At 48.8% G+C, this 27,085-nt stretch overlaps 1 protein-coding gene across 1 annotated transcript in view; it reads left to right on the forward strand.

Annotated features, from left to right (window-relative positions):
• MMP16 (matrix metallopeptidase 16) overlaps window positions 1–27,085 on the forward strand; it is a 120,022-nt gene that overhangs the window by 75,056 nt on the left and 17,881 nt on the right. The window contains exons 5-7 of the mRNA XM_019726249.3: window positions 5,512–5,673; window positions 7,458–7,669; window positions 24,267–24,405. Coding sequence (XP_019581808.2) covers window positions 5,512–5,673; window positions 7,458–7,669; window positions 24,267–24,405 — 513 coding nt within the window. The remainder of the gene's footprint in view (window positions 1–5,511; window positions 5,674–7,457; window positions 7,670–24,266; window positions 24,406–27,085) is intronic.

The raw sequence follows: 27,085 nt of genomic DNA on the forward strand, positions 1-27,085 counted from the left end.
TCTCCCGCCAGCATGCGTCCCCTAGTGACTCACGTCTGATACATGGGACACGGTGGGGGAACCAGCCGCGAGGTCACACAGGGGTGTGGCATCTGCTGGGAGCTCGTGTGTGTGCGCTTCTCTCTCTCTCTCTCTCTCTCTCCCCTTCCCCCTCTCTCCGCCCCCTTATGATGGCATTTATTCTGGTTGGACATGCAGTGGATTATAAATTCTTGCTGTGTGTTCCTAAAGCTCGTGCAGACTCCCAGTTCATGGGCAGACATTGAAGGAAATGACATTCCTTTTGGTGTCGGCACTGTGTCTCTTCTTCATTCTGTCCTAAGTGAGATTATAGTAATGTCTTCTATTTGGTTAAGTGTACTTGAGACGTGTGTATACACGTGCGTGTGTACGCATGTGTGTGTGTACACGTGGGGGGGGCATTGTGAATTCACGGATAGTCGTGTTCATCACAGACGAAAGGCTTTGGCTACAAACAGACCTGGATGTGAACTTGGCAGTGCCACTTACCAGCTTTTTTTTTTTTTTTTTTTACATTTATTAAATTATTTTCCAATTACAGTTGACATTCAATGTTCTCTTAGTTCCAGGTGTACAGCGTAGCGGTTAGACATTTCTGTACCTTACGAAGTGACCCCCATACGTCTAGTCCCCCCACACACTACAGAGTTCTTACAGGACCATTGACTGTGTTTCCTGTGCTGCACTTTACATCCCTCTGTTTTGCAACTGCCAATTTGTACTTTTTTTTTAAGTTACCGAATCCAAACCTTTGCTGCTTCAGCTGCTGCTTGGGGCTCAGCACACCGCTCACGGGGACGTCTTGAGGATTGACTTCCGGGTTACGGCTAGCCCCTCCGGGCTCCTTTCCATTCCTCTGCAGTGAAGGGGGCCACTGCTTCATAGGTATTAGGCCTTTTGCAATTTATAGATAATTAGTAGTAAAAGAAATCTCAAAATCAGGAATTTACACGCCTTGCTTTTTTTAGAGTCCATCTCTCTAATACATTTTTAAGTCTTCCTTCTGCTGGAAGATATGGTCAAGACTACAGTGAAGGTACTGTATGAATTTATTTTCAAAGACTCTGTAAAAGTCATGAAGCATAGGTGCTGTATTCATTGCTTCACTTACAACACACACACACACACACACACACACACACAAATGTGTCAAGCCACTTACGTTATGGTTTTCTTCCAACTCATGTATCCTAGAAAGAAAACATTCTCCAGAACATTTGAAATTCATAAGCACGTTGCCAACAGAATATCCTGCCAATTTCTGAGCTGAAACCCAGACCTTTCAATGATTTGTTTACAAACGAAAATGAGATGAGCTATTCTGCTACACCTATGTTGAATAAATCATGGCCAGATGAAAGCACTTCTATTACTAAAAAAGAGAAGTGTCCTTTTATTCTTGCTTTCCTTTTCATCCTCCTGGTTGGTTCACCGCACTAAAGACAAGCGTAAAGAGAGCAGATAAGGAGGGTACTTAGGTGACTTCACATGCTTTGAAGAGCCAGAAATACGTTTCACAGTTTCCTCTGTGAACAGCAGGCCAAGTGTGAGTCTTCTCCTCGTGTCCCTATGTGCCACGTAAATGCATGCGTTTAACTCCATTGCTTGACTAAGGGTAAGAAAGGACGGTTGCTTGAGATGAAGAGTCGCCTTTAAAACAATATTTTAAAAATCTCCACCTGTTGAACAAAACAGGTCCTTCTGGGGACATGCTCCCAACAGGGAAAACGTCAGGTCTGGGTGAGTCACTGAACTGGCTCCTTGACCGTATTTGTTGGTGTTTGATTTCTATCTTAATGTTTTATGAAAACACATCTGTTTATAATTTGTTAACAAACCTCCCCACAAAGACGTGGGTACAGAGGATTGTTTTCATTGGTTGCTTTTGCCTTTTTTCCCCTGTAAAGAGGAAATTCTCCCTCCCTAAGTAGTCAGGTCTGTCACGTCACCGACATGCATTACCAGGTGCGAGTGTGGCATCTCACTCGGAAGTTGTGCGTCTGTTAGTCGTGGGGGAGGAGCAGGGATCCCACTCGGGGAACGTGGAGCTGTGTCCTAGGCAGTGTGCTGAGTGTGTCACAGACACGGTGGTAGTTAGCCCACCAGCCACCTGGAAGGAGGTGACCTGAAACCCCCTTTACAGATAAAGGCCTGGATCACAGAGATGTTAGTGAATTACTAACCCCTACAGACAATAGCTGAGTGAGGGTTTTAAGTCTGCTTTGTCTTAACGGAAGTTAAGAATTGAACTGCCTTGACAATCACATGTGATGCTGTGCGAATGCATTCAGTTGGGGGGAAGCCCCTCGGTTTCTCTGGTCCTCTGAGGAGCTTGTGAACCCCAAAGAGCTCAGAATTGCTGAACTAAACTCAGTTCCCCAATGAAGGACAAAGGACTTAGGAACGTTAACTTTGAAGAGCCCTGGCACTTCCTGTCGCCTGGCAGACAGCACACAAATTGATCACACGTTAGGAAAAGGGTTTATCAGGGGTTCAGTCATTCTATAAATAGTTCCTTGCGCATAGGAGGTAACTGGTAATTTTTAAAAGCATCTCCATCACATAGCGGCCGCTGGTCTGGAGACCGTGGCCTGTAACAGCGGGGTTGCTGTGCCAGGAGTGCTCAGCGTCAAGTGGGACAAACAGTGCTCACGTCCACACACAGATGGGCATATGGTCCAAATCCCTGCCGGAACGTGGCCTTGCAGTTTATTACACTGGGGGTCCCCTTCCCCGGCTGGCATAGAGCTGAGTTATTTTAATTCTATTGGTTTATTCTAGGGTGCTTATTAAATGAAAAACTAGAAATGTCATAGTAGTGTAGCTTTGGAAAACCTCTGCTGATTTTTGGAAGACCTGTCATTAGGTGGGTATTTAGTTTCCTTATATTTCAAGTGCCTGAAAATATCAAAATCTAAGCAAGGGAAAGAGAAATTAAAAACTCAGGTTAGAGAGATCAGTGGAGCTGGTGTTCGAGTAGGTTTGTAGGACGGTAAACGTTAGAATTATTTATAGCACTTTTTACATATGAAATATTACATAGTCAGTTTTTCCCATTCAGGATATGTTGTCAGCAGAGGCACTAGCCTATGAAAATGCATGGAGGGCGGAAAGAGCTTAGCGCAAAACATAAAAACATAATTATGACAAGGAAATTATAAATAATGCATTATTTTTCATTATATACAGTTCAGTGTTCTGAAATCACATTGGAGTGTATACAAAGGAAAGAAGATTAGAGATACAATTGAATGCCACAAGCTCAAAACCAAAAACCTTGCCCAAGGAGCAAGCACTGTTTCTGTGCTAAAGAGGGGGGGTAGGGGCTGGTTTGTCCTCTGTGGTCTGTGCAGATAAGATCAGGTGCATCACAGCCTCATAGCGGGAAGTCTTAGGGGATGTGAATTAAGCATAAGTTACAGGAGCTGCTATGGTTTTCAGTCTCAGGAAAGAGAGAAGTCTGCTGCATTTTATTTTAGTTTTTCTGGCATTTTTTTTTTTTTTTTTCTTGGTTGTTTTCTGTTTTTGCTTTTCTCTCTCTTTTTTTTTTTTTTTTTTTTTTTTTTTGCTGGGGGCTGCTGCATTTTAATTGTCTAAAACCCACTGCATGCCAACAACTTTTGTTCTTAGTGGAATGCAAACCACAGGGTAGCACTTCATTGAACAGCTAAGCCCTTTAAAGTGTTGTGTGGCTGCAAGTCAGGTTTGATTATATTATTGCCAATCATCTGAAGAATTGCCTGGAGCTCTTGGCCAGTATTTCTGATTGAAAGTGCCCTGGCAGCTCGGTGGGTCATAGGTTCATATCGCATCCCGCTAACTTCCCCTGAGTTTCACGTCATTCCCCAGACCAGATGCCTCCACCCTGGGAAATGGGTTCAGGGACACTGGATCTACCCAGGAGGACAGTCCATGGGAGGGAGCGACCTTTGCTGTTCTTACTTTGCTTTACTTTTTGGTCTTTCATGTTCCTCTTATTAGGGAAAAAAAAAATATTTGTGGTTTTAAGACACTTTTCCTGTGAGAGATCTGCTGTGCTCTTCCCAAGTCCACAGGGTCCCAGAGGCTGATGGAGACCCAGGGCCCAGCATCCCTGCCCAAGAGGACAGAGTGACCCTGCGCGCTGTCCCAGGGATGCCGTCAGGGCACCTGCTTCCGAGGGAAGGGGACGCGGCAGACAGGAAGGAGGCTATGACGGCTGGGTTTTTCCTTTGGAAGAATAAAAGGACACGTGACCCCGTAAAGCCGCTCTGGGACTCTGACCAGGAAGCTGCCTCTTAAGAAACGGGTCTGATGTGGGCTCTGCTGGTGACTCTTTAGAGCTGGTGTTAGGTAGTAGGTCTGAGAATGCCCGTGGCCGCCTGCCCCGCCCCACCCTGCGGCCGCGGGGACCGCGCAGCAGTCCCCATGTCCCTGCGTCCCGTGCAGACTCCTGCATCTCTTCCCATCACCCGTCCTTGCTTCTGTGGGCAGCTCTGCTGGGACTACAACGTGCGTCCTGCGTCATCCCCATAGCTACGTGTTGGCTTTTCTACTCCAAGTAGCATCTTTAAAAACACTCCTGCTTTCCAGTAGCTGTGTAGCCCTGTGTCCTCTGTTTTCCGCTGTCTAACGTCCTGACCTCCCCACCCCACCCTCCCCTCGCTCCCATCATTAGAACCCCTCCTCTGCAGTGGTGAGTGAAAGCACCCGGGTCCTGCTGTCCCCAGCACGCCCCTCTGGCACCTGCTGGTCATTCCGCGTGCACACAAGCGCTGCTGCCCTTGGCTGGGTGGAGGGTGACCCGCCGCACAGGGAGCACAGTCAGTAACATTGTAATACGTCTGTATGGTGCCAGGTGGGGACTGGTCTTACTGGGCGGGGGACTCACTGTGTAAGTTACAAAAATGTCTAATCACTACGCTGTGCACCTGAAACTAACGTAATACTGTGTGTCGACTGTAACGGAGAAAGAAAAGTTTTAAAACGATGACATAAGGAGGAAAACTAATAACACCCTGAGTTCCAGTCTCGACTTGCTCGTCACAAGACGCGTCCCCTGTCCACCTGCATTTTCTCATCCACATAAACGTAGGGGTTGCCTCTGGTCTCTGTTTTTCACTGAGTCTCTGTTAGCACTGGGGTCAGTGTGGAGGTTGAAAGAGTGCGATGTCGTACGGCCCCTGCTTCGTCATCGAGAGGGGATTTCGGCAGCCGTAGCAGCGACTTCTGATGCGGCTGCTCTTTTTCTCAACTTTTAGCCCCTGTTCTTCCTTTTCAGTTGCTACGTTTCTGTGACTTCATTGTCACCACCTTGCCAGCTGCACCCCCTTGTTAAAATAGCCTGTTAGATTTTGCTGGTGGTGAATGCATTGCGGAAATCATAGCGATAGCTGAAATAAAGATGTCCTCTCTTCCTCGGGTAGAATGGCGGTAGCAGCAGGGTGTGCGCTCTGTGTCCCTTCTGTCCTGGGCTGTCAGTGACATCCGTGTCTTGTCTCCTTTGCACAGGCAACGACTTGTTTCTCGTGGCCGTTCACGAGCTAGGACATGCCCTGGGCCTGGAGCATTCCAACGACCCCACCGCCATCATGGCCCCGTTCTATCAGTACATGGAGACCGACAGCTTCAAGCTGCCCAGCGATGACTTACAGGGCATCCAGAAGATCTACGGTAAGCCGCCGCCGTCAGTGTGCTTCGTCCGCAGCCCACAAGCCCTGCCGCCAGGTCTTCTCCGGGACAGGGGCCCACATGTCAAAGGGGGGGGTTCCTGAATGAAAGCAGGAACCTGTTGGCAAGTGTTTAATCAGTCAGGTTCTGTTGACAACAGGCCCAGGTCCCTTAATAGACAGATTATGGGACAGTCTTACACACCGATACGATTTTCTAATCAAGTTGAGTTGAAACCAATAGTTACAGCAAAGAGCTGATAAGCTTCAGTGTTTCCACTCAGGTGACAATACGTATGAAATGAATGAAACCAATGGTAATAGTGTGTACGTCGGTACAAACCGACAGATTGATCTCAGGTTATGGTGGTTGATGTCAGATGTTCCTGCAGAAATCAGTTTTGAAGTCGCAGAAAACACCCTTGTGTGATGGCTAGAACTAAATCACCTGGAAAGTGTGCAGTTTTTGGACTGAGAGTGACAGGTAACCGTTGGTGAGTTTACTAGCGTAAGTCAGCATGAAGTTCTAGTGCAGCAAAATTGCTTTTATTGATGGTGTCCAGTCAGCACATGCAAATTGAGGCAAAAGGGAAAGAGGCTGTTCCCGTATTGACTCGAATCCTGGCTCCCTCAGTGGAACCAGTGACCTTTATGAGGACGTGTAATTGTTAGGTACTTGGCATTTGTAATTCCTACACACAGAAGAGCTTTACTCAGTTAATGAGGTGAAGCGTTCATCGTGCACCACAAGTGTGCTGCTCTCCGGATGTTAGTTAGTATCCAGTGCCCAGAAGATGTCGTTTGTGCTTTTGAGTAGCAGAGTTTAAGTTTCTAATGTGTTTTGCCTTCATTAGTTTCGTTAGTTTCAATCTCAGTGGTAGGTGCCCTTACAGGGTTTACACAGATTTGCAAACGTAAGGTCCACTGTCGTGCTGCTCGTTGTTTGGGGGACACTAAGGAAAGAGATGTGGGGGACGCCGAGCTGGGGAGAGCTGTGAGGCCCCGTACCTAAGAGCTTCCCAGGGGAACTGCAAAGGGCTCTGTCCCAGGACCTCCTGAACCAGTGGTCCAGACTGAAGGTCCGAAAACAATGTTCTTTCCACATCGAAACATTAAGTGAGAGCAGCTCTGTGTTTCTTTTCAGAGACACAAATGCCCGGCCAGTGAAGTTTTGCCTCGGTACCAACTCCATTGTGAACCTTGGCTTGACTTCGAACCCTCTTTTTAGAAGCAGTTCTTCACATTAATATTTGACTAGTGGTGTTTTAATCAATAGCTATCTCAGATACTGTGTTCACGTGAAACACTGTCCTAGCAATTTATCAAAACATCTCATTAGAAGAAAATAAAGGAAGTCGGGAAAGGTTATAACATATAATTGGAGACCTAGGGTAGAATAAACTTTGATCCGTTTATGTTAATGTTTTAGAAATATTTGCATAGACTCTGTCCATCAAAATCTAGGGTTCACTTTAGTGGACTTTACATGCTACATTCCTTTTCGATTATTTATTACTTATACACCACCTACTTCTAAAAAAAGATTTCATAGCAGCTTTTCCGATGAGGACTGTGGTGAAGGAAAGCCTCGTTCCTTGGATCCGGGATCTAGCATGGTGAGCACGGTTTCTCAGCCTCGGCCACGGTTTGTTTGCTGGGAAGACGCCGTGTTTCCCAGAACACACACGGGCTCAGCGACCTGTAGCTCACTCAGCCTGCGCTCTGGAGCACACTTTCCGGCACTGTCCCAGCTTCTTGTGAGCCAACAGCTGTCTTCCTGTTCCCAAGGGCCACCTGACAAGACCCCCCCACCCACGCGACCTCTGCCGACGGTGCCCCCACACCGCTCTGTTCCTCCGGCTGACCCTCGGAAGAATGACCGGCCCAAGCCTCCCCGGCCGCCCACGGGCCGACCTTCCTACCCGGGAGCCAAACCCAACATCTGCGACGGGGACTTCAACACTCTTGCCGTTCTCCGCCGCGAGATGTTCGTTTTCAAGGTAGGGAGGCCACGGGGTTTTTTTTCACGGTATGTCAAGCGTCTACAGCGTCGCTTTAGAAAACCAGTTCTCATTCATTCAGGCAGTGATTTTCCCAGACCTCTCACAGTCAGAAGGTTCAAAAAAAGCATCTTAAAACATAAACGCACACCTGGGCTTAAATGTCTAGTGGGAGATTGCTGGGACCCTCTTATTTGGGGAATGCGTTTATGTCGGCAGAAGCCAGAATGCCTGGAACTGTGAGGGTAAGAGAACGCCCCTCGTTGAGAACAGATAAAAAAGTACAGTTTGAACCATGTAACCACTCCCAGGCGCTCTGCGGTTTGCACACCTGCACGGGACCCCGTAACGTCACGTGACAGAGCATTGCTTTAGGAGGAGTACTGATGGTTTTCTTTCGGGTTTGCTGGTAGCCATTTGAGTTAAGTCTCTATGAGGCTGTTGTTTCGATCTTACATATATATGTGTTGCTCTTTTCCTTAGTCCGGCATTTGTAGCTACTGAATTCATTTTATTTTTTTTAAAGGTTATAAGCTGAAACTAAATGTGTCTTTTATGTCATTGCGTTCTCAGACAATAACACTAATAAACAGTGTATTAAAGTAAGTCACATCCTATTGAAAAGTGAATATAGGGTAATACGAACAAGTAATTTTCTCCCTCAGTATTGCTAAACCGGTCTTACAGGTGAATAAAAAATAAATGCTTTATGCCAGCATTACAGTTTTAAAATAACCACATTTTCCCAATACCACCCATTTAAAAATAAAATACTGTGCTTTCTTTTTTGGTGGACACAAATCAATAAGTAATTATGGATTTAGTCAATCCTACTTATGCAGAATGTTCCATCTACCAGACGCTGTCCTTTGAAAATACGCATTTCATATACTTTGTAACTGGCAAAGTGCTCTGTTTCCTTTATTGGATAATCAGATTTGGATGTGATGTGACATGTACCAGAGTATCGTGCTGTCCAGGAAAGATCGATGCTTTTGCTAAAACCCAGGAATAGAGTTTTGGATTCTGTAAATGCCCTGCAATGCTTACTTAGATATCTCCTATTCAATTTAAGTAGGTTAGTAAATTCAGATGCACCAAGTAACATTAAAAAGCTTACGAGATATTTCTGTCTATTCTACAAGTCACCAGATGACAAGGGAAGGACTTTGTTTGCACTGTTTTGGCTGAAGTTCAACATCCCAGCTTCATGCCGTGATATCGTGGTGATGTCACCCAAGTGTCACCTTATCTGAGCCTGTGCGGTGAAACTGAGTTTGCGTGCCTTCTTTTCATTCCTCCCATCACTCTACTCAGATCATGTGGGCTCGCTTGGGCTTGGGTTCACGGACGTCGCCGTTATTGAACTAAACTATAGCCAGTGTCCTGTTTCTGCAGCGGTGATCGGCCAATGTGGCATGACTGAGAGTGTTCCGTTCTGCCAGTGGGCTCGTCCTCGCCCAAGATTTCCATGAGTGGCATTACTTAAATCCTTCTCGTATGATTTTTAATAAGAAGATCTCGACATAAGTGAAAGCTAATATCATCAGGCACTATTATTTTCTTACGAGAAAGGCACCTTGCTTTGTAACAGGAGTTTCAACATGAGTCTTTTTGGCAGCAGCCTCCTCTTAGGGGATCTGATTTCCTGAGCTTTCCAGGCCCTCACTGACTTAAAGTGAGTTCCCATCGCGTCTGGGCCTTTTGGTGAAGACGTGTGTGTAGTGACTTCACTTAGATGTGCATTTCTCTATGAGGATGGAAATAAACTATCCACTAGAGCATATCACATTGTCACATATATGTCCTACACGAATAGCATCCCATCCTTACACGTGAGAAAGCTAAGCCTTCCATGCAGCTTCACAGTCTTTGGGGAGTGGACCCGACTTAAAGCAAGGCAGCGGCAATCAAAACAAATGCCGGGAACTGGAACAAAATCGCAGTAACAAAGGAAGCTTTGTGCTTGCTTTAGAGAAGGTGATTCTTACGAGCCGTTCCTCAGAGTGTCAGCTGTGTCTCATGGAGCCGCGGCTGAGGCTGAGCTGAGACATTTGATTGTTCAAGTGAAAACTCTCCAAGTTCCTTTGCGTTACAAGATAAAATCATTGAATATTTAGTTACTCTATGGTGTGAAGGAAAGCAGGATGAGCCAAGCTTGTACCGACTACACTGCAGAACACAGTATTTTGCTGTTTATAAAAGAATGCGGTGGTAACGACATTCTTCCTGGAGCCAGGCACACGGGGAAAAGAGCAACAAAACAAACAAACAACTGTATCCAACACCTGGAGCTCTTTTAGTGCAGAAATGAAAAGGAAAGCTTCCATCTGGCTGCTGACCAGACTCGGCCTTCGCTAACAGTAGCAGATTCGTGCCCCATGGGCCAAGCCCAGTGAGCGCTGGACAGGACCCCATTTCCTCTGCGACATGGCGGTTCTATTTTATAAAAGAAGAGATTTTGTATGACAGAGATTGATTGATTGATTGATTCAGAGAGAGAAGAATAGAGATGCTCATGGAAAAAGATCGTTTAGAGGTATAAGTTTTTGTCCTCAATTGTATTTCCATCATCTTGCTTTGTGACTAACCTCTTCACAATTGATCACAATTGAACTTTGATGCTTCTATTCAGTGGCGTATTATCTCTTGGTCTTCAATGTCACCGTACTTCTCATTCTGTGCTAAAAGTCTCCCCATGGACCCAGGTTTACCCTTTCATTTATTTTATTTGGTTTTAAACACTTTTTCCCCTTGTTGCATATTCCTCTGTTTCAACTCTAGTTTCACTAAGGGGTAGAAACGATCGTGGGTCCATGTGGTGACTTCCCAACACGCCGTGTGGCCAGTGGGGACGGGGAGGCCCCGAGTGTCAGCACCACCAGGGAGGTGTGTCTCTCAGCTCTGAAGGTCACACACAGACCCGTCGTGTAGAGAAGTGAGTGAGAAAGCGCAGGAGCCGTACCTGATCAGCTTCCCATGCGACCTCCCCACCCAGAGGCCAAATCCAGCGACTTAAAACTGGGCTCCCAGACTCCCTCACACACCTGCTCCACCTGCTTCTCTCCTTCCATCCAAAAAAGGGCAGCTCTTCCCATTTATTCAGGAAATGAATGCATTCTAAAAGGTGGCGCCACGTCAGTTGTCTGGACCTTCAGACACATTGGCGTCTAACTGTTTCTCTTCCCGCCCGCTGCTGCAGTCCTCTGAAGGCACTGTCCCTTCCGCCTCCCGCTACACTGTCCCCCTGATGGGCTCTCCTGCTCCCTCGCTCACCCTGACCCCCATCCCATCATCAGTCCTGCACACGGAGCGATCCTGTGAAAACACGCGTCATGTCTGCTTTGCCAAAACCCTACAGTGTCTGACTCAGAGCAAAGCCAAGGTCCTTATCAGACAAACCCATGCTGGGTGTTTGTCCAAAGGAAGTGCAATCACGTCTCTGCAACCCATGCTCACTGCGCGTTACTGACAGTAGTGAGAAGTGGACGCAACCTCAGTGTCCGTGGACGGATGGGTAGATAAGGAGACGTGGTGTGTGCATACAGTGGGTGTCACTCAGCCTGAGGAGACGTGGTGTGTGCATGCAGTGGGTGTCACTCAGCCTGAGGAGACGTGGTGTGTGCATACAGTGGGTGTCACTCAGCCTGAGGAGACGTGGTGTGTGCATGCAGCGGGTGTCACTCAGCCTGATATGTGGTGCGTGCATACAGCGGGTGTCACCCACACCCAGTCTTACACAAAATGGAGTTCTTGCCCTTGTGACAACACAGATGAACCTGAGGACGTTATGTAGGCAGAATCAGCCAGACACAGAAGGATACTGCATGGTTTTATACGAATATTGGAGTGTGAGCAGTCAGACTCACAGTGGCCAAGAGTAGTGGTTGTGCCCAGGGGCCGGGGAGTGAGGGGTGTTGGTCAGAGGGTACAGCGCGCACTTACCAGATGCACAGGTGCTGGAGACCTAATGCACAGCAGACGACGGTAGTGAGGATGGATCGCCGACTTGAAATTAGCTGAGAATAGGTCTGTGTTCTCACCACATGTTCTCGCCTTGGTAACTAGGTGAGGAATGGGTGTGTTGATTACTGTGATTGCCGTAATCATTCACAGTGTGTACTTCTGTCAAAGCTGCAGGCTGTACCTTAAACACGCAGAAGGTTTATTTGTCAGCAGCACCTCAGTAAAGGTGGAACAAAAGGTCACGGGCACTTCAGTTGCCCAGGAGGCCACAAGGTCAGCCCCTGCACTCCGCCTCTCTGATGCCGTCCCTCTTATTCAGCTCACGTCTCCTCACTCAGTTCCAGCCACACGTGTGTCTCTGTGGGTCCCAGGAGTTGTGTTTGCTGCTGGACCGTACAGCACACAGGCCATGGCAGGAAGCAAATACTAGTTAAGTGTCTCTGATCTCACGTCCTCAGCTGTGTGATGGCTGATAACCTATGTCACAGGTGTGCAGGGAGCGCAGGCAGTGGGAGCTGTTCCGTAGCCAGACGCTGTATCGGACTTACTCATGTACTCACTAACTCGAATCCCCTCGCTGTTGGAAGTGATTTGGAAAAATCACTTTGAGCTGAATGAAGACCACAGAAAATGGCTGTAATTCTGAAGGTGTCAGGGGAAGGGATGGAGGGGCGTATTGTTAGTATTCATAGCCTTTTACTCGGGGAAGTGAATACCAACATTCTGTGGGCAGGGAATCCAAAAAGTGTTTTCCAAACAAAGTATAGTTGGGGACCGTACACAGCCAGGAGACTCTGGGCATACTCGGAGCCACGCGTAACGGACTGCCAGCAGCCCGCCTGCTTACGGTAACGGGACCTTCTGAGCGTGTCCATTCACGTCAGACCACAGGCCACGACTGCCAAGACCGGAAGCAGGGCATTCATTAAACATCCCTCATACTGTAGGACAGAACCCTAGTGTTTCAAAGGTTTTAGGGAAACATTTAAGGAAGCCGTTAGAATCACGGGCAATATTGCATTTTAATGTCAATATGTACTGACTTTCAAAATATTTGTATTCAGTTCTGGTTAAGATTTACTCCTCGAAACCTTCAGACTCTTTGATAGCCATTTCCTGACGCCCGACGTGTGGAGTCAAGTGTGCAAGTGTCCGGTAGAATGGATTCAGTCACCTGGCTGTCCAGTTCCCTCGCTAGTCATTTTATTTTGGGGTGACTTGAAATGTGTTAAGTATGTATATTTGAGCACTAGTTTTGGATTCAGTAAAACTGTTTTTGTTAATGTTATAAATGAAACACTTAATGTATGAATACAGTATGTTTTGGAGACTAACACACATTTGATCATGTACTTGTTATTTGATATAAATTTATAAAGTGAACAGAGTAATTCTATGTAGTTTATGCAAAACATCTTCTCAACGTATGTTAATTGTGAGCTAATTTGAAAAACCCTTTATTCCTGAGCAATATTAATCTTCCTGTTCTGGAATTTTTAATAATATAAATATGTTCAGTGTCAAAACATGCTTTTTCTTGTTACGTGTTTGTCATACTCTATACGTTGAGATTTTTACAGAGAAAGGTGTTGGACTCACACTCCAGGGTGCAGGGCACTTGTACCTGAAAGCAAGATCAGTCACGGTCTGTGCTGCACGTACAAAGCAGTTTGTTTTATTTCAGAAGTTCTGAAAGCAGCACGTTTCTAACTTTTCCTCCATATTTGGCATTTGTGATGCTGCCACTTGGACCTGTCCTATTTCTGTAAAGCACAGACGAGATTCGGGCTTTCCATTCCTTACATAAACTTTCTCTACGTCCTGAGAGGATTGTTGTGCTTTGTGGATTCTGTGAAGCGATTAAACATCCAGCCCGCGCTTCAGAATTTCTTAGAAGCACCCATTTATTTTATCTGTTGCAAGAGGGTCTTACATGTGTAAATATTTAAAACTAAGTAGAGGCCAACTACCATTATTTGCAAATTATGTGACAATCTACTTCAAAATTCTGTGAAAATTACAGGAAAAAATATATGACTATTAGCAATGTTAAGAAAGGGGTTATGAGCCATAGTAAGAAATGGAAATAACCGCTTTTCTAATAAGCACTTAGACTATATAATTGAAAAGTAATTTTCTTGACATAAAAAAAAAGTAACTCTCAGGATTAAACTTAACTAGTAATGCTTGGTCTGTAGGCTGCATTTAATAAGTGATTTATTAAATGAGCACTATTTTTGCTCCTAACTCTGTCTTTTTTACGTTTAACTTCAATTCAAGAGGTTCTGACTGCTTTGTTTATTCTCCTATATGTGCTTCTTATATGACTTTAAAGTTTCAGAGCTTTGTGTGTGTGTGTGTGTGTGTGTGTGTGTGTGCGTGTGTGTGTGGTGGTTATTTACATGGTTATTTTCAAGAAACTGTAGATAATATCAATAGCGAATGAGTAAGATTGAAACTATTTCAGGTTTAAACTACAGCATTGGTATGTTTTATAATAAACAAGAAAATGTGCATAGTTTCTAGAAAATAACCCATGTGGGGTAATTCATCCTGAAAAAATGAAGCACAGCTAAAATGAACATGGCGTCACTGCAGCTTTCTTGCCAGGGGGGGAACAATTTCCCAGCGATCCGCATTGTCCAGTGCATGGTCGTTAGAAAGTCCGCCCAGTGGGATGGAATGCAGTCGTTTGAACGTTTAATTTTGGAGAATGTGGGAAAGAATGAGCCATGATTATAACGTATACACAAAGTAATGCCATATAAAATTTTATGTGTGATGAAGTGCGTTATTTCAAGTACGTATGTTGACAAGGCATAGAAAAGGATGTTAGGCAAATTGTAGAGTGATGGCATTGTACTGGGTTACAAAATGTGTGCTGTTGTGATCATGTCTATACATTTCATAGCTCAGCATACAGTGGCTTTAAAAAGGCATGACACCTGTGAAGGTTGTGGTACGTTGACGGGGACGCTGTCGCTGTTTCACAAAACAAAGGTGGCAGGAAGCGTGAGTGTGAGCACTGGGATCTCCCTCAGGCTGTGACAGAGCCTGGTCTCGTTCAGAGTCACAGGGACCAGTTTCCGTGATGTGAATGAACCTGGCAGCAAGGCTGGCCGTCCAGTGGGATGGGGTCTGTGCCCACTGTGCGTTGATCTCCAACACAAATGTCCTGTAGTGATCGAGCTCGTGTGTTGCTCATCTACCGCCATTTTGTGGGCACCGTGGTGAAAACGTATTCCGTTCACTATAGAAATACTCTCAAATCGTGCACATGACAAGCTACTTGGTGGTTAATCCAGAGTGTGCTGTTAATTTCTGCAGCGCCAGGGCTGTCACAAAGCGGTTTGTTAGCTCAGCAAACCCTGGGAGGCCCTTCGCACAGGGCGGTTCCAGCCCCTGCTGTCACTGCCCTAAGAGTGACAGTGTGGTCATGTGCAAAGCTCCATGTGACCGAAGAGACGGCAAGGGAGACTGTGACAGTCCTTGCTCTTAAGAAACCGACCACTGCGCTCTTTTATTCACCCTGTTTACTCTTTAATTCCATCGAGTTTGATGGCCAGCAAATAGCAGCTGGACGCTGAGAAGGAAACGGCGCAGGGTGACCCCGTTCTCACCCTTGGGGAGACCAGTGACTGGACTGGCATGAGGCGTTGCCATGTGCTGTGACGGGTGAGGCCCCAAGCCGTGCGGGTGCTGGGGCCACAGACCGGGAACCACACTTGTGGAGGCTCTCGTACCTGCGCCCCTGAGAACCACACCACGTTAGCCGAGCGGGGTGCTGGGAAGGGGCTCATGCAGTGGATGCTAGTGGAGTTCTGTGGACATCGAGGCAAGAAACTGAGATGCAAGGCTGGAGACACTCGGGTGGGACGGGTCGCTGAGGAGCGGCTGTGTCACTGTAACCCTAACCCCCCTACTGAGCACAGTACAAATGACTTTCAGTGTTTTTAAAGTTAGAATTTATAATGTGAGGGAGTTTTCTTATGTTTCTAGTGATGAGGGAATGGGTCTGGTCTGGCTGGGAAGTTTAAAAATTAACACACATACATGCTCCACGTTTAGGGCGCACCTGCTACAAGAGGGTGTGGCTTTGCGGAGAGGGCAGCGTGTTTTCCAGCCCCGCCAGCCCCCGTTGCCTGCTGGGGGGAAGGTCCGACCCAGCTTCCCTCCCACCAGGGGCTGTCTCTGGAGGGAACCCTCTGTCTGCAGCGCGTTCGGTACCCAAGGCCTCAGACAGAAGACCAGGACGTTCAGTCCTTGCTGTTTAAACCAGTTCTTTTCATTGTTGATTTTGGAAACATCGGAAGACACAAAACAAAAATGACGGTGATCCTCTAAAGAAACAAGAAAGCAGGAAATGAAATTCTCCGTTTTGTTCAAAATGCCTTTACCAGTCACATTTGAATTTGAAATACGGGCACCGAAGTGCTGGTTCCATTTTAATACACGGTGGCCAAGTATGACTTTTTGAGAAGTTTTAAATCAATAATTCAATGTATTGGACATTTCTTCCGCGAGGCCCCAGGGCAGAGGTGTCATCAAACCCGTTCCCAGTTCTTCATTGGAACTTAGGAATAGCTCCGATGCACAGTGCTCTGAAACCCTCGTGCTGGCTCCCACCCGGCTCTCTGCCAAATCAGTCTGTTCCAAGCTCAAGGAGCAACTTGCACCCTTGAAGCTGTGGGGGTTTTAGAATTTGGGGCAGGAGAGCATAGACCTGGGCACTGAGTGTCGTACAACAGTGTAAATACAGCGTTGGACCGGTTGTGCCTTTGGGGGCAGCTTGGAAACGCCGTCAGGTAGCGTTTTGGAGCCTCAGGAGACACAGAACCAGGGGTTGTGTGCTTAAGGGTGGACGGCTACGTTGGCCTTTGTACACTTTTCTGTACCACTCTCTGCTTTATCACTCTGTTCCCAATGTCTAGCTTGGCCCCCAGCTTCGGAGGGAAAAATTAAGTCACTATTACCTAAGGAAAGAATTCTGGATAATCCGTGATTTGGGAAGTGTCTTAAGTGCTCAGTTAACGGCCTGACACTGTTTTTCAAGCAGACGCTTTCAAGCACACGCTTACCTTTCATGGGCTCCTTAGCTAATCAGGCGGAGATGCACGTTCAAGGGCCGCACGCAGCCCTCAGGCCCATGTTGTGAGAGCAGAAAACCGCTGTACAGCAGTGCTCGCTGATATCACGAAGGGCTTTTGTTGTTGTTCGTCTTTCAAATATTCGTAACTAGGATAGCGGTGAACGTGCCTGTGAGTTTCAGCGCATCTGGGAAGTTGCCAGCGCCCCTCCTGTCCCCCCACTTGATGCCACACTGCAAGAGCCACTCGGATCTCCTCCTTTTCTTGTGCCGTGAGTGGGAACTAAGTCACGCAGGCGCCTGCCTCGCCCTGAGGCGCAGGAGGCCAAAGCTGGGGGCTGCGACCAAAACCAGACCCCAGAGCTCAGGCTGGCCTCCCTCCTGTGTGGTGTTGGCGTTTGTCTCTAGTGGCAAAAAGGAATGACACGCACAAAAAATGCCTTGGACATTTTAGTCTCAGATTGTAGTACTTAAATAATAAACTTGCAAAAAACTAAGGCAATTTTGAAGGCAAAATTAATAGAGCTTTCTTCTAAAAGCCCCTCAGCCAGTTGTCGCTTTGCCCCACGGTAGCACCAAGGACGGCCGGTAGCAAATCCTACCTAGTGTCCCGTGAAATCTGCGGGCTCTGCCCTGTGCGTTGGTGCCTGCTCAGCTCTGCCTATAGCTGTGTGCCAGTGTGGCCCACCCTGAATTACAGTTGCAGGCCCTGTGCACTAAATAGTATGGAAACTACCTGGAATGAAAAAAGCCTTTGACAGTGGTTAGGAAGGGCAAGGAGGGGAAACTGAAACCCTTTTGACAGGCCGTCTCCGAAGCGGCCGACATGCCTTCACAGGCACTTTTCACGTCGGCGCGTGGGCAGGCTTTGCATAACACGCCAAGCGAAACCCGTTAACCGCCGCTTGCACACGGGGCGCAGGGCTCCAGGGGCCTGGAGAGAAGACGGACGCTCTCCTACTGCTGGCACAGGAGCTTGTAATTACAGTTTGAAGTGTTGGGTGCTGGACATGGAGACGGACGTCTTCTGGGATGTGCTGCTGGTCACAGCCCACCTCTCTCGTTTCCTTGAGAGCTGTGTGTTGCAATAGTCCCATTTTCATAAATTATAAAAATAAAGAGACCTTTTTAAACCCTGGGTCTGGCCTACATAAACTGCAGAGCATTCAGAACATAGCAAGAGGGAGAAATGTACTATTTAGGTTACCTCTTATTTTACAGTTTTGGTCAATAAAGCAATTTTTTGGAAAATAAAACAATAAACTATCTTATTTGGCATTACAAGCAATGTTACTTAAAAATCAGCAAGTATGTCATCAGTTAATATTGGTTTTTCACTCTTCTAATAACTATCAGTGATTTCAGGAAATCATAATTTCATTATAAATTAGTCCACACATTCATAGTAGCACAGAAATAATCTTAATAAATCATTTTGGTAGTAATAATATTTGTCAGTAGAATCTGTAGTTATCTCGCGTGTATCTGCTATTTGCAAAGATTCTGTTAGGTTGTGTCCAGAAACACACCACCGAATAGTTGTTTTAGACTGAATGTTTGGGGGAAAGAAATGAATGTAATTATCCTACATTAAAAGGAGACTGTGGTGCTGCCTGGAGAGCCACAATGTGCTCTTATGTTACACGTGAAATAAAGAGCTCTTTCTGTTATTTCCAGTAACACCCTCCACCTCGGTGGGGCCCCAGACAGACCTGCCTTATACTAAATAAATGGTAGGTTCTTCGTTTCAAAGTGAGAGCCGGTGTGCATTTGGGCAGACTCTCACAGGCATGGAGAGGATATTTTCCTAAAGTCCTTTTAATTCTGCATTTCAAACATGAAACATTTATAGCATCATTGAAACTGCTAGTACATACTTGGAAATAGAGGGGAAAACGCCGTTTAAGGTTGTGTTTTGCGTTCCACTGTCACCCAGATGCTTCTGAAGTGGCGTGACCCTGTCCAGGTAGGGACCCAAAGGGTGTCCCTTCTGCTAGGAAAATGCTACTTGGGGGCATTTGTAAAACAGCACCAATCATTTGTGTTATTAACTTTTTTTTTTTAACTTTTGCATTAAATTCCGCTTGTAAAAAATATGCAAAGAACAGCTAAAATGTGGATGCAGAAGAAAATTAAGGTGGTGTGCGTCTGAAATGTGTTGTGCTGGGCAGTGGTGAAAATGGCCAGGAAGGCGGCCAGGTGGGGGAGCCCCAGGTGTTGAGGTCTCGTCCCTGGGCTTGTGGGGCCACAGCCTCAGTGGGTCAGGCTATAAAGGACTCGGTTAGCAAACTACAGCCACATAAGCCTGCCTGATGCTCGAGCTGAAAAAATGACAACTTATCAATGTACAGTGACAATTGTCATTATCACGAAGGAAAATGTGATTATTTATGCCCCACAGAAGAGCAGCACATGCCATATACTGCTCCTGGGGCAGCGGGATATCCTTATTGGTGCCGCTGGAGAAGCTTCCGATGGCCCTGTGCTCCCGGTACCACAGCTGCACACGCTGCAGGCGCACGTGGTCACATGTGCTCAGTTTTCAGGATTTACACTCCCGGGCGGTGTGAGTGCCCCTGACCGAAATCTGTCCATTTTCTCCCCCTTCTCTAGACAATGTACAGTCAAAACCACCCATTCTCAATGCTTCCTCCAGCGCTGGGCTTCGTTAGGAGACTTAGGGCCTGACACGCCCAAGCCCTCATCCTCGTTCAGCAGATGTGCATCCACCCCCCGTCTCCTCAAGAGGCACCAGCGTTTCTGGAGTGGGTGACGCTGCAGCCAGCCGTCCCCCCTGTTACAGGCCAGTTCTCAGTTCCCCTCCGCGAGGTACTGACATGCACAATATGGGACTTGAAAGCTGCTGTAACCCAGACACAAAGTTTGGAGAGCTTACAAAGATCAAGCTAGGAGAGAAAAGCAAATGTTTTTTTACTTGAAAAGATGCTTTCTGTGTCACAAATGTGTATTTCTACCATGGATAGCTTTAATCTCCATTTCTTGCCCAGCGCGTGCATTGATTTATTCATGTGATAAATATTTACAAGGTGTCTGCCTTTGCCTGGCAGCCTCTGGGATCTGGGATATTGCCGCGGACACCACACAATCCTGTCCTGCAAGGAGCTTTATTTCACTGGAGGAGGGGACAGTCAGCAATCAAATAAATACACCTGCGTGTAAAGGCCACCAAGCAGAGCAGTGGGACGGGAGACGGCAGAAGTTGGCGGTGGAGGCCGGTGGGCGGGGCTGCTGTGCTTTGGGTTCTCCAAGGAGCCCCTAGCGACAGGCTAGCTGGGGTTCAAACCGCGAAGGAGCCAGCAGTGCAGAGATACCAGGGGAGAACTTCCCAGTTGGCCCCACAGCTAAAGAACGTTAAGTGTTTGCTCCTGAAAGTGGGGGTCATGAGGGGCGGTGCAGACACCCCAGGTTCCTGACCATAGTTGTCGTGTTGCTGCCAAAGCCCAGCTCCAGAAACACAGACGCCTCTGCACCGTCTCAGCCACATGTGGCTGATGCCGACCGTATGGACAGCAGACCTCGAGGATTAGTTTTTAATAATTTATCTGTGTCTTAAATCCATATAAATTGATTACTTCTTTAAACTTCTGAAGCCATGCCTTCAGAATATTAATAAGGAAAACCCGGGATGTGTCTCTCTTAAGTTGTAATGCATTGGTTGAAAGGGTGTCTTAGGTGCAGTGTATTTATAACAAATTGGTAACGTTTCCGCCACCGCCCTACACATCTGTGTCTTCTGTGACACAGGCTGACATGCAGTCTTCTGTCCTCTGTGGCTGTGGAGGTGATGCTGTGACACTCTCCGTAAGGACGAATTGAACCAGAACAATATACAGAGCTGTTAAATGGGTGAGCAGTAGCCTCTATTCCCCTGATGGGTTTTGTGTTCATATTCATAATTTCCACGATTTCTAACTAGTAAGAAATAGCAGTGACAGAATCTAATTGAGGAAGAAAAATACCTGTGAGGATCTTCTGGGGAGAAAGTAGGAATTTATGGCGTTGTATAACAAAAGAGAGCAAGCGACAAATGTTTAACAACAATGAATGACAGCAAAAAAGTGTTGCAAGGCAATAGGTGACCTATATTGTTTATTGGTCATTAACTGTAGGAAATAGCTGATTTTTTATCATACAAATTAATATTTTATTTCATTGTGATGGTTGATTGCAGCTAATCTTAAAAAAAAAACAAAAAACAAAACTTCAGAAATGGGCTGTGGAAATACTGATGCTCACTGAGCCCCAGAGTGGAGATCCTGTAGGAGAGACGTGCATCTTGGGAGGTTATAGGAAAAGGCAACGAGACTCTCCCAGCGCTGAGATCTTCCGGAAACAGTCCAGATCCCTTTTGCTGTTTCAGGTTGGCAGCTTGAGCTCAGTATATGTGGTAGGTGTTAGTTTTGTATGAACCGGGTCACATGAGACGTATTCAAATCACCAAAGCTAGTAATCATTTCAGTATTAGCAAGGCTGTCTTCCTCGTTCTTCTCAGTGTTCAGCTTTAGTTTGGGGATGAAGGGAACGATGCACGTTTTGTAAATTCCTATAAAAATGCGTGATGTAGACGCGTGTTGTAGTTATAACCATTAATACACGAGTGACGTTTAAGTTATCAAACAGCTGACGAGCGCTTCCTCACACTCTTCCCAGTGGGCAGGCCCGGGCCAGTAAGGGGCGCGTTCCTGGGCCCAAGATGGGGGGAGCCCCGTCTGTCGGGTCGCACGTCCTGTGGCTTGTGAGGACAGAGTTTAGGGCAGGGCAGGCAGTACCTCTGACCCCCCTGCACAGGTAGCTAAACCCCTGTGTGAAGCGTGTCTCCCAGAGCCGTCAGATGAAGCAGGTCATGCCCGGTACTGAGGCCCGGCCGCTCCTGCTGTGGCAACGCCTGCCGCTGGCCTCTGAGCCCCAGTCACTGAGGGATCTCCCAGGCCTTTGCTTTGTAATTTCTGGGGAATTCTCTGCCCCCTCCGCCCTCGTCTCTTAGGAGCAAACCTCTAATTCTGCACAGACCTCTGACTTCTAATTTGTTGACGAGTAACTTGGTGTCCCTTTGAAAGAAAACAAGTGTGGCTGGGGCGCATTGCCCTGGGGCCCCCCGCCTCCTCTCGCTCGGAGCTGAGCACTGTTTCTGTGCAGTGTGTTCTTATCGCTGGTTTTCCGCTCTGCTGTCCGCAGTCCTTTAGCCGGTGACTCTCTGTCCAAGCAGTGGGGGGAGGTCTGGGGAACAATAATACGACCGATTGGAGAAGAATCTAAAGTAACACTGCATAGTGCCATCGAGCTCTGGGATTCTGCCCTGTCACGTCATGGGGCTTCAGTGCCTCTACGCAGGGACCACCCAGAGGGCAGGGGGAGCCCGGGAGTCGGGCACAGATACCCCTGGGGTTGCTGGAGCCTGCACAGCGTCTTAAAGGACACTCGGCAGGAAAGGAGAAAGCAGGGAGAGACCGCGCCCTGGGAGGGGAGGACGTGCCCGGAAGGAGCTGCACCCCCCCCTCTGGTGCCGTGGGAGCTGTGGGTGCTCTGGGGGCTGCAGACGTGCAGTGGGGACACTGCCCAGCTGCTGCCCAGCCAGCCCTGTGTCCGGGCCCAGGAAGAGATTCATGTGTGTGTGTCTGTCCGTCCGTCTGCACGCGGGGGGGCGGGGGGGGCGTTTGAACCAGACGGGTCTGTGCTCTCAGGAGACCCGTCATTTCAGAAACTGGTCATTTCAGAAACCAGTAGTGATTGTGAGGCAAATAAAACCTCATGAGCTGATAGAAAGCGACTGAGGAGACAACGCGGGATTGGGTGGTTCAGAAATGAAGTTGGATGCAGTGCCCTGTGCACCGAGCCCGATAGCCATCTGCTTTCCTGTCAGCAGGACCTGGATTCCAGTGCAGATGACACCCTTTTCTTCGGGTCAGAAGTACAGGGATGGCCGTTCCCCATAGGTGTGCTGAGGACACAGCTGTTTGCAGCCCCTGACGCCCCCCAAGTGCTGCCCCCACCCCGTTCCTGGGGCAGCGGTGACGGCCTCCCCGGCCTTCGACTCGGCTGCCTGGCTCTGCTCCTGCTGGACTGAACGCCACCCTCAAAGTTCATATTTCGGGGTCCAGAACTGCGAGTGCAGTGGGACCGAGGGAACCTTTTCTGTTGTTTTTAGCACTCAAGTATGTGACGATGGGGATTGAAATGGAGACCCTGCTCCCAAAGGGCGGGAGGAAGCGAGCGCCCCAGTGCCGGCTGCTGCAGCCACAGCAGCGCTCACGGCTCTTCCCCTAACAGTGTGACATGGGTGGGCTGCGAACCACGCGAGAAAGAATGTTTTTAGGGAAAGGAGCCCTGAACTCCAGGAACTGTACTAGTTAGATTGATCTAGACGGGAAAGGTTTCATTTTTATCATATCACCCAAAATCCAAGAATCCTCAGTAGATTGTGTCTGTATGTGTGTGTGCTCTGTGTGTGTGTGTGCACGTATGTATGAATGAATAACTGACGAATCCTGGGAAACCTAGTCGGGCTGACCTAGTCTTATATTTAGCTCGGAAAAGCCCCACAATAAATCATTTATTAACATCTCAGTGTGGGGAGGAGAGCAGCGAAGAATTGGAACGGAAGCATTTTGGGGATGTGCCCTTAGCACCAAACTGGACAAATACGTCACCTGCAAGTGAAACTACACACCAAAATTTGAAACGAAATGCAGGAGTAAATTTTAATTTATTAGAAACTAATTTCTAAAATGTAGTTTTCTAATATTAAAGCACTTTGGATTGTCTCGAAATTATTCTGAACTTTTCATTAGAAAACAGATTAATGCCAAGGGCTGTAGCTTTTTTGGAGTTGTTTTGCCGTTAGTAAGAAGCTATGGTGAGACACTGGGGTGGGCTACGTATTAACTCACCCACATTTATACACAGCTGCTCTGGGGCAGTAGTGGTTGTTCACGAGACGGACATGGACACTTAAAGTGTCCTTTGCAGTGAACATGTGAGGCAGGGACATTGTGGCACAGGCAAGTGACCCCGGTGGGACAGGCAGGTGACCCCGGTGGGAGTCTGCTCTGATGGCTTTTTTTTTAAAGATAACTTTGTTCATTGGGGTGGACATGTAATGTGTCATCCTGCGGTGGAGGGTGGAGGGGCCCCCACTTGTGTCCCAGGAGCCGGTGGGTGCAGGTGGGCAGAGCAGGCGGCACCCACACTGTCGACGGGGGTCAGACACAGGTGTGTGCAGACACTCAGCTGCTGAGCTGTGCCCGCGCCGCTGCTGTCACGTCCTGAAAAGCTGACCGGCCCAGGGTCTGGCAGGGGCTTGTGTGCTGCCTGCCTTTCTCCACCCGGAAGCCCTGGGTGTAAAGACTGGGCATTTTTACATTACCTCAGACCCGCCCAGGGGTGCAGAGGGGAGGGCCACTGCCAGCCCTCTGGTCTCTGTGGGCTGTGGGGCGCTGCCTGCTGACTCCGGGTGTGTGGATGGCGTGAGGCTGGCCCTCGGGCAGGCGGGGCCGCCATGCTGAGGCTCTTCTGCTTGCTTTGCAGGACCAGTGGTTCTGGAGGGTGAGGAACAACAGGGTGATGGAGGGGTACCCCATGCAGATCGCGTACTTCTGGCGGGGCCTGCCGCCCAGTGTGGACGCCGTGTACGAGAACAGCGACGGGAACTTCGTCTTCTTTAAAGGTAAGGCAGCCCCAAGCTGAGCTGTGATTGGGTCATCGCGTCACATGGAGAGCAGCCAGGAAAGCCTGGGTGTGAGGACGCAGCCAGTTCATTTTAAGGAAGGAGCCGCGTGTGTGCACCAGAAACGTACATTAAGTAAAATCAGAATGAATCAACCAAATTAATTCTCTGATGTATGTGTTCTCATGTGGCATCTCGTGTATAAATCCAATTTAGGAGGCATCGTGGTCTCGTACAATTTGCTTAACAGCACCCAAAAAAAGTGGAATGAATGAATGATTTCAAAGTCAATTTTCCATTAACTAACGGATTTGGGGTTTTGTAAGAGTATTTGGAGTTGCTTGCTGCTGTATGTACAGAAATCCAGCTCATTTGTCTCAAGCTTTACTCGCTTCACCCAGTTTACATTAAATGGTTTACAGTAAACTAGGAAATTGCTCATAAAGACAGGCGAAATTAAGGGTAGAAAAAGTCCTGTGGGTCATTTCACCCTGTGAAGTCTATTACGTTTGCTCTCATTTACCTGAGCACAGGCTTAATTGCACAGACACTCGCTGCGTGGCCTGCAAACGCGAGGCCACTGGGGAAAGTGCACTCAGGGGACGGCGTCCCAGCCTCCAGAAGTGCTCACATTCAGGACAACAAACCTGAGGTCTGTGGGCGACGGGCGTGAGGACGCGGGGCGGTGACCTGATCCAGGAGCGCTCGGTTCAGAGATGAGGGGATCGGATGCGTTACCCAGGAGTCAAGGGACCGAGAAGGGCCCCGTGGGATGCCCACCGAGGGGAGGAAATGGGCGTCTTAACCGGAATAACAAACAAGCACTTATTCTCAGGATCGAAGTAGAAGAGCTTGTAGTAAAGATGCAGCAATGAAAACACTTGTAATATTTAAGTGAGGTCCCAACTATCAAAGGACAGAGTGTCCTTGGAATTCGTTCTGCCCTTGCCACTTGGTCCTGGAGAAAGGGGGCGCAGCCCCTCAGTTCAGGGACGCCCGGGTCCGCGTTTCCTTGTCAGTGTTGAGCACCGACTGGCCGAGTGAACCGGGCAGCTCCCGATCCCCTTTGCCTCAGTTTCTCCATGGGGAGAGTGGGTCCATCTCACCCCTCAGGATGGGCGGGCGGACTCATTGCTGCATGGGAGGTCCCTGGCACAGTCAGCCCTCAGTGAGCACCAGCCCCAGTGTCTCGTGTAAATGACACGGAGAAGGACTGGGGGCCGTGTCCTCTGTGGACATGGGAAGGGGACAGCGGAGGGGTCTGGACCTTAGCGGCAGGGCACGTGGATGGAAATCACCCTCCCGCCCGCTCTCCTCCGTCCCATGAGCAGCAGTGACAGGGAGAAGGGACGATTCACCTGAGGTGGCCTGGGCTGGAGGGCTGTCCTTGGGCCTGTCCCATCGCAGGAGCCACCGCTCTCTGACCACACTGCCTGAGGAGAGGACACACGGTCACACCACGGCTGTCACTGCCCGGCGGCCTCTGCAGGCACCGCTCTGCCCGTGCCCCTCACTGGCCGGCTGGCCCTGCCCTGTTGCCCCCGCCCGCCCTGTCTGGTCTTGCACGTGGCACTCGTGCAAGTGTGGGACTCCCCGCACTTTGCCGGAAGCCCCGGAGGGATGGTGCCTGTCTCCTCGCACCCCGTACCGCTGGCCCTGGGGCGCTCCCGGGCAGGCCAGGCGCTGCACACCCCCCACTGCCAGGCTGGGACCCGCAGGGCCGGTGAGCGCAGCGTGGGCACGGGTGGCTCAGCGTGCCGGGCAGGACAGCTTGTCTGCTGCGCGTGTTTCTCCAACAGCATGCCTGTCTGCGGTCTCCTTGGACACACGGCAGTCTCAGGAGATGCCACTCTCAGAGCTTTGTCACTCAGGACACTGCCGCATGTGCCTTCCTCCGTTTACTTCCCGCACGAGCTTCAGACAAGCCTCCCAAGCCAGCTGTGGACACACAATGGCTTCTCCAGAGGGACACAGAGGCCTGGTGCCCAGGGAGACCCCCCCTTCCCTGCTGTCACCTCCCCACCAGCAGAAGAGGGCAGAGCCCAGACCCAGGCGTCAGGTGACACTTCACCCCAGTCCTGTGCTTCCCTGTCACATGGCTGTCTCAGCTTGTCACCATCCCCTTCTGGCCGCTAGCACCTGGAAGGCCCAGATGGCCCCCTCGTCCCTCACCCTCACACCGCCCGCCCCCCTTTGCTCCCCGGACCGTGAGGCAATCTGCGCTCACCTCAGCCGCCCGCTCTTCTCTGCTCCAGTGTCTGCTCGCTGCCGGGCAGGCTGTGCGGTTGCCTCTGCATTGCTCGTCTGCCCCCCACCCCCACCCCTACCAGCGGTTCCCCAAGGCCAAAGCCTGTCTCCTGTTCTCACTGTGTCACATCCCATGTCTTAGACCAGCGCTTGGCCAGCTTCTCCTGTAATGGCCAAAGGGCAGGCGTTTTAGCCTTGGCAGCCCCTGTGGTCCCTACCGCATGCTGTGCTTGTTTTATTTTAACCTTTAAAGATGTCAGAGCCCTTCTCACATCCTGGGCTGCACCAAACCAGGCCGGCGCCAGTTGGCTGAGCTGTGTTGTAAGGGGTGCCTGGAACCCCGGAAACCAGCGGTCACAGACAGGATGAGCAAGGAGTAGATTCACGTGCTGGTCGGAGACCCTGCTCACAGCCCACGCGAGCTGCCCCGGCC

This window comes from Rhinolophus sinicus, chromosome 7, assembly GCF_057876585.1.
Source record: "Rhinolophus sinicus isolate RSI-liver-muscle chromosome 7, RSI-T2T, whole genome shotgun sequence".
Taxonomy (NCBI): Eukaryota; Metazoa; Chordata; class Mammalia; order Chiroptera; family Rhinolophidae; genus Rhinolophus; species Rhinolophus sinicus.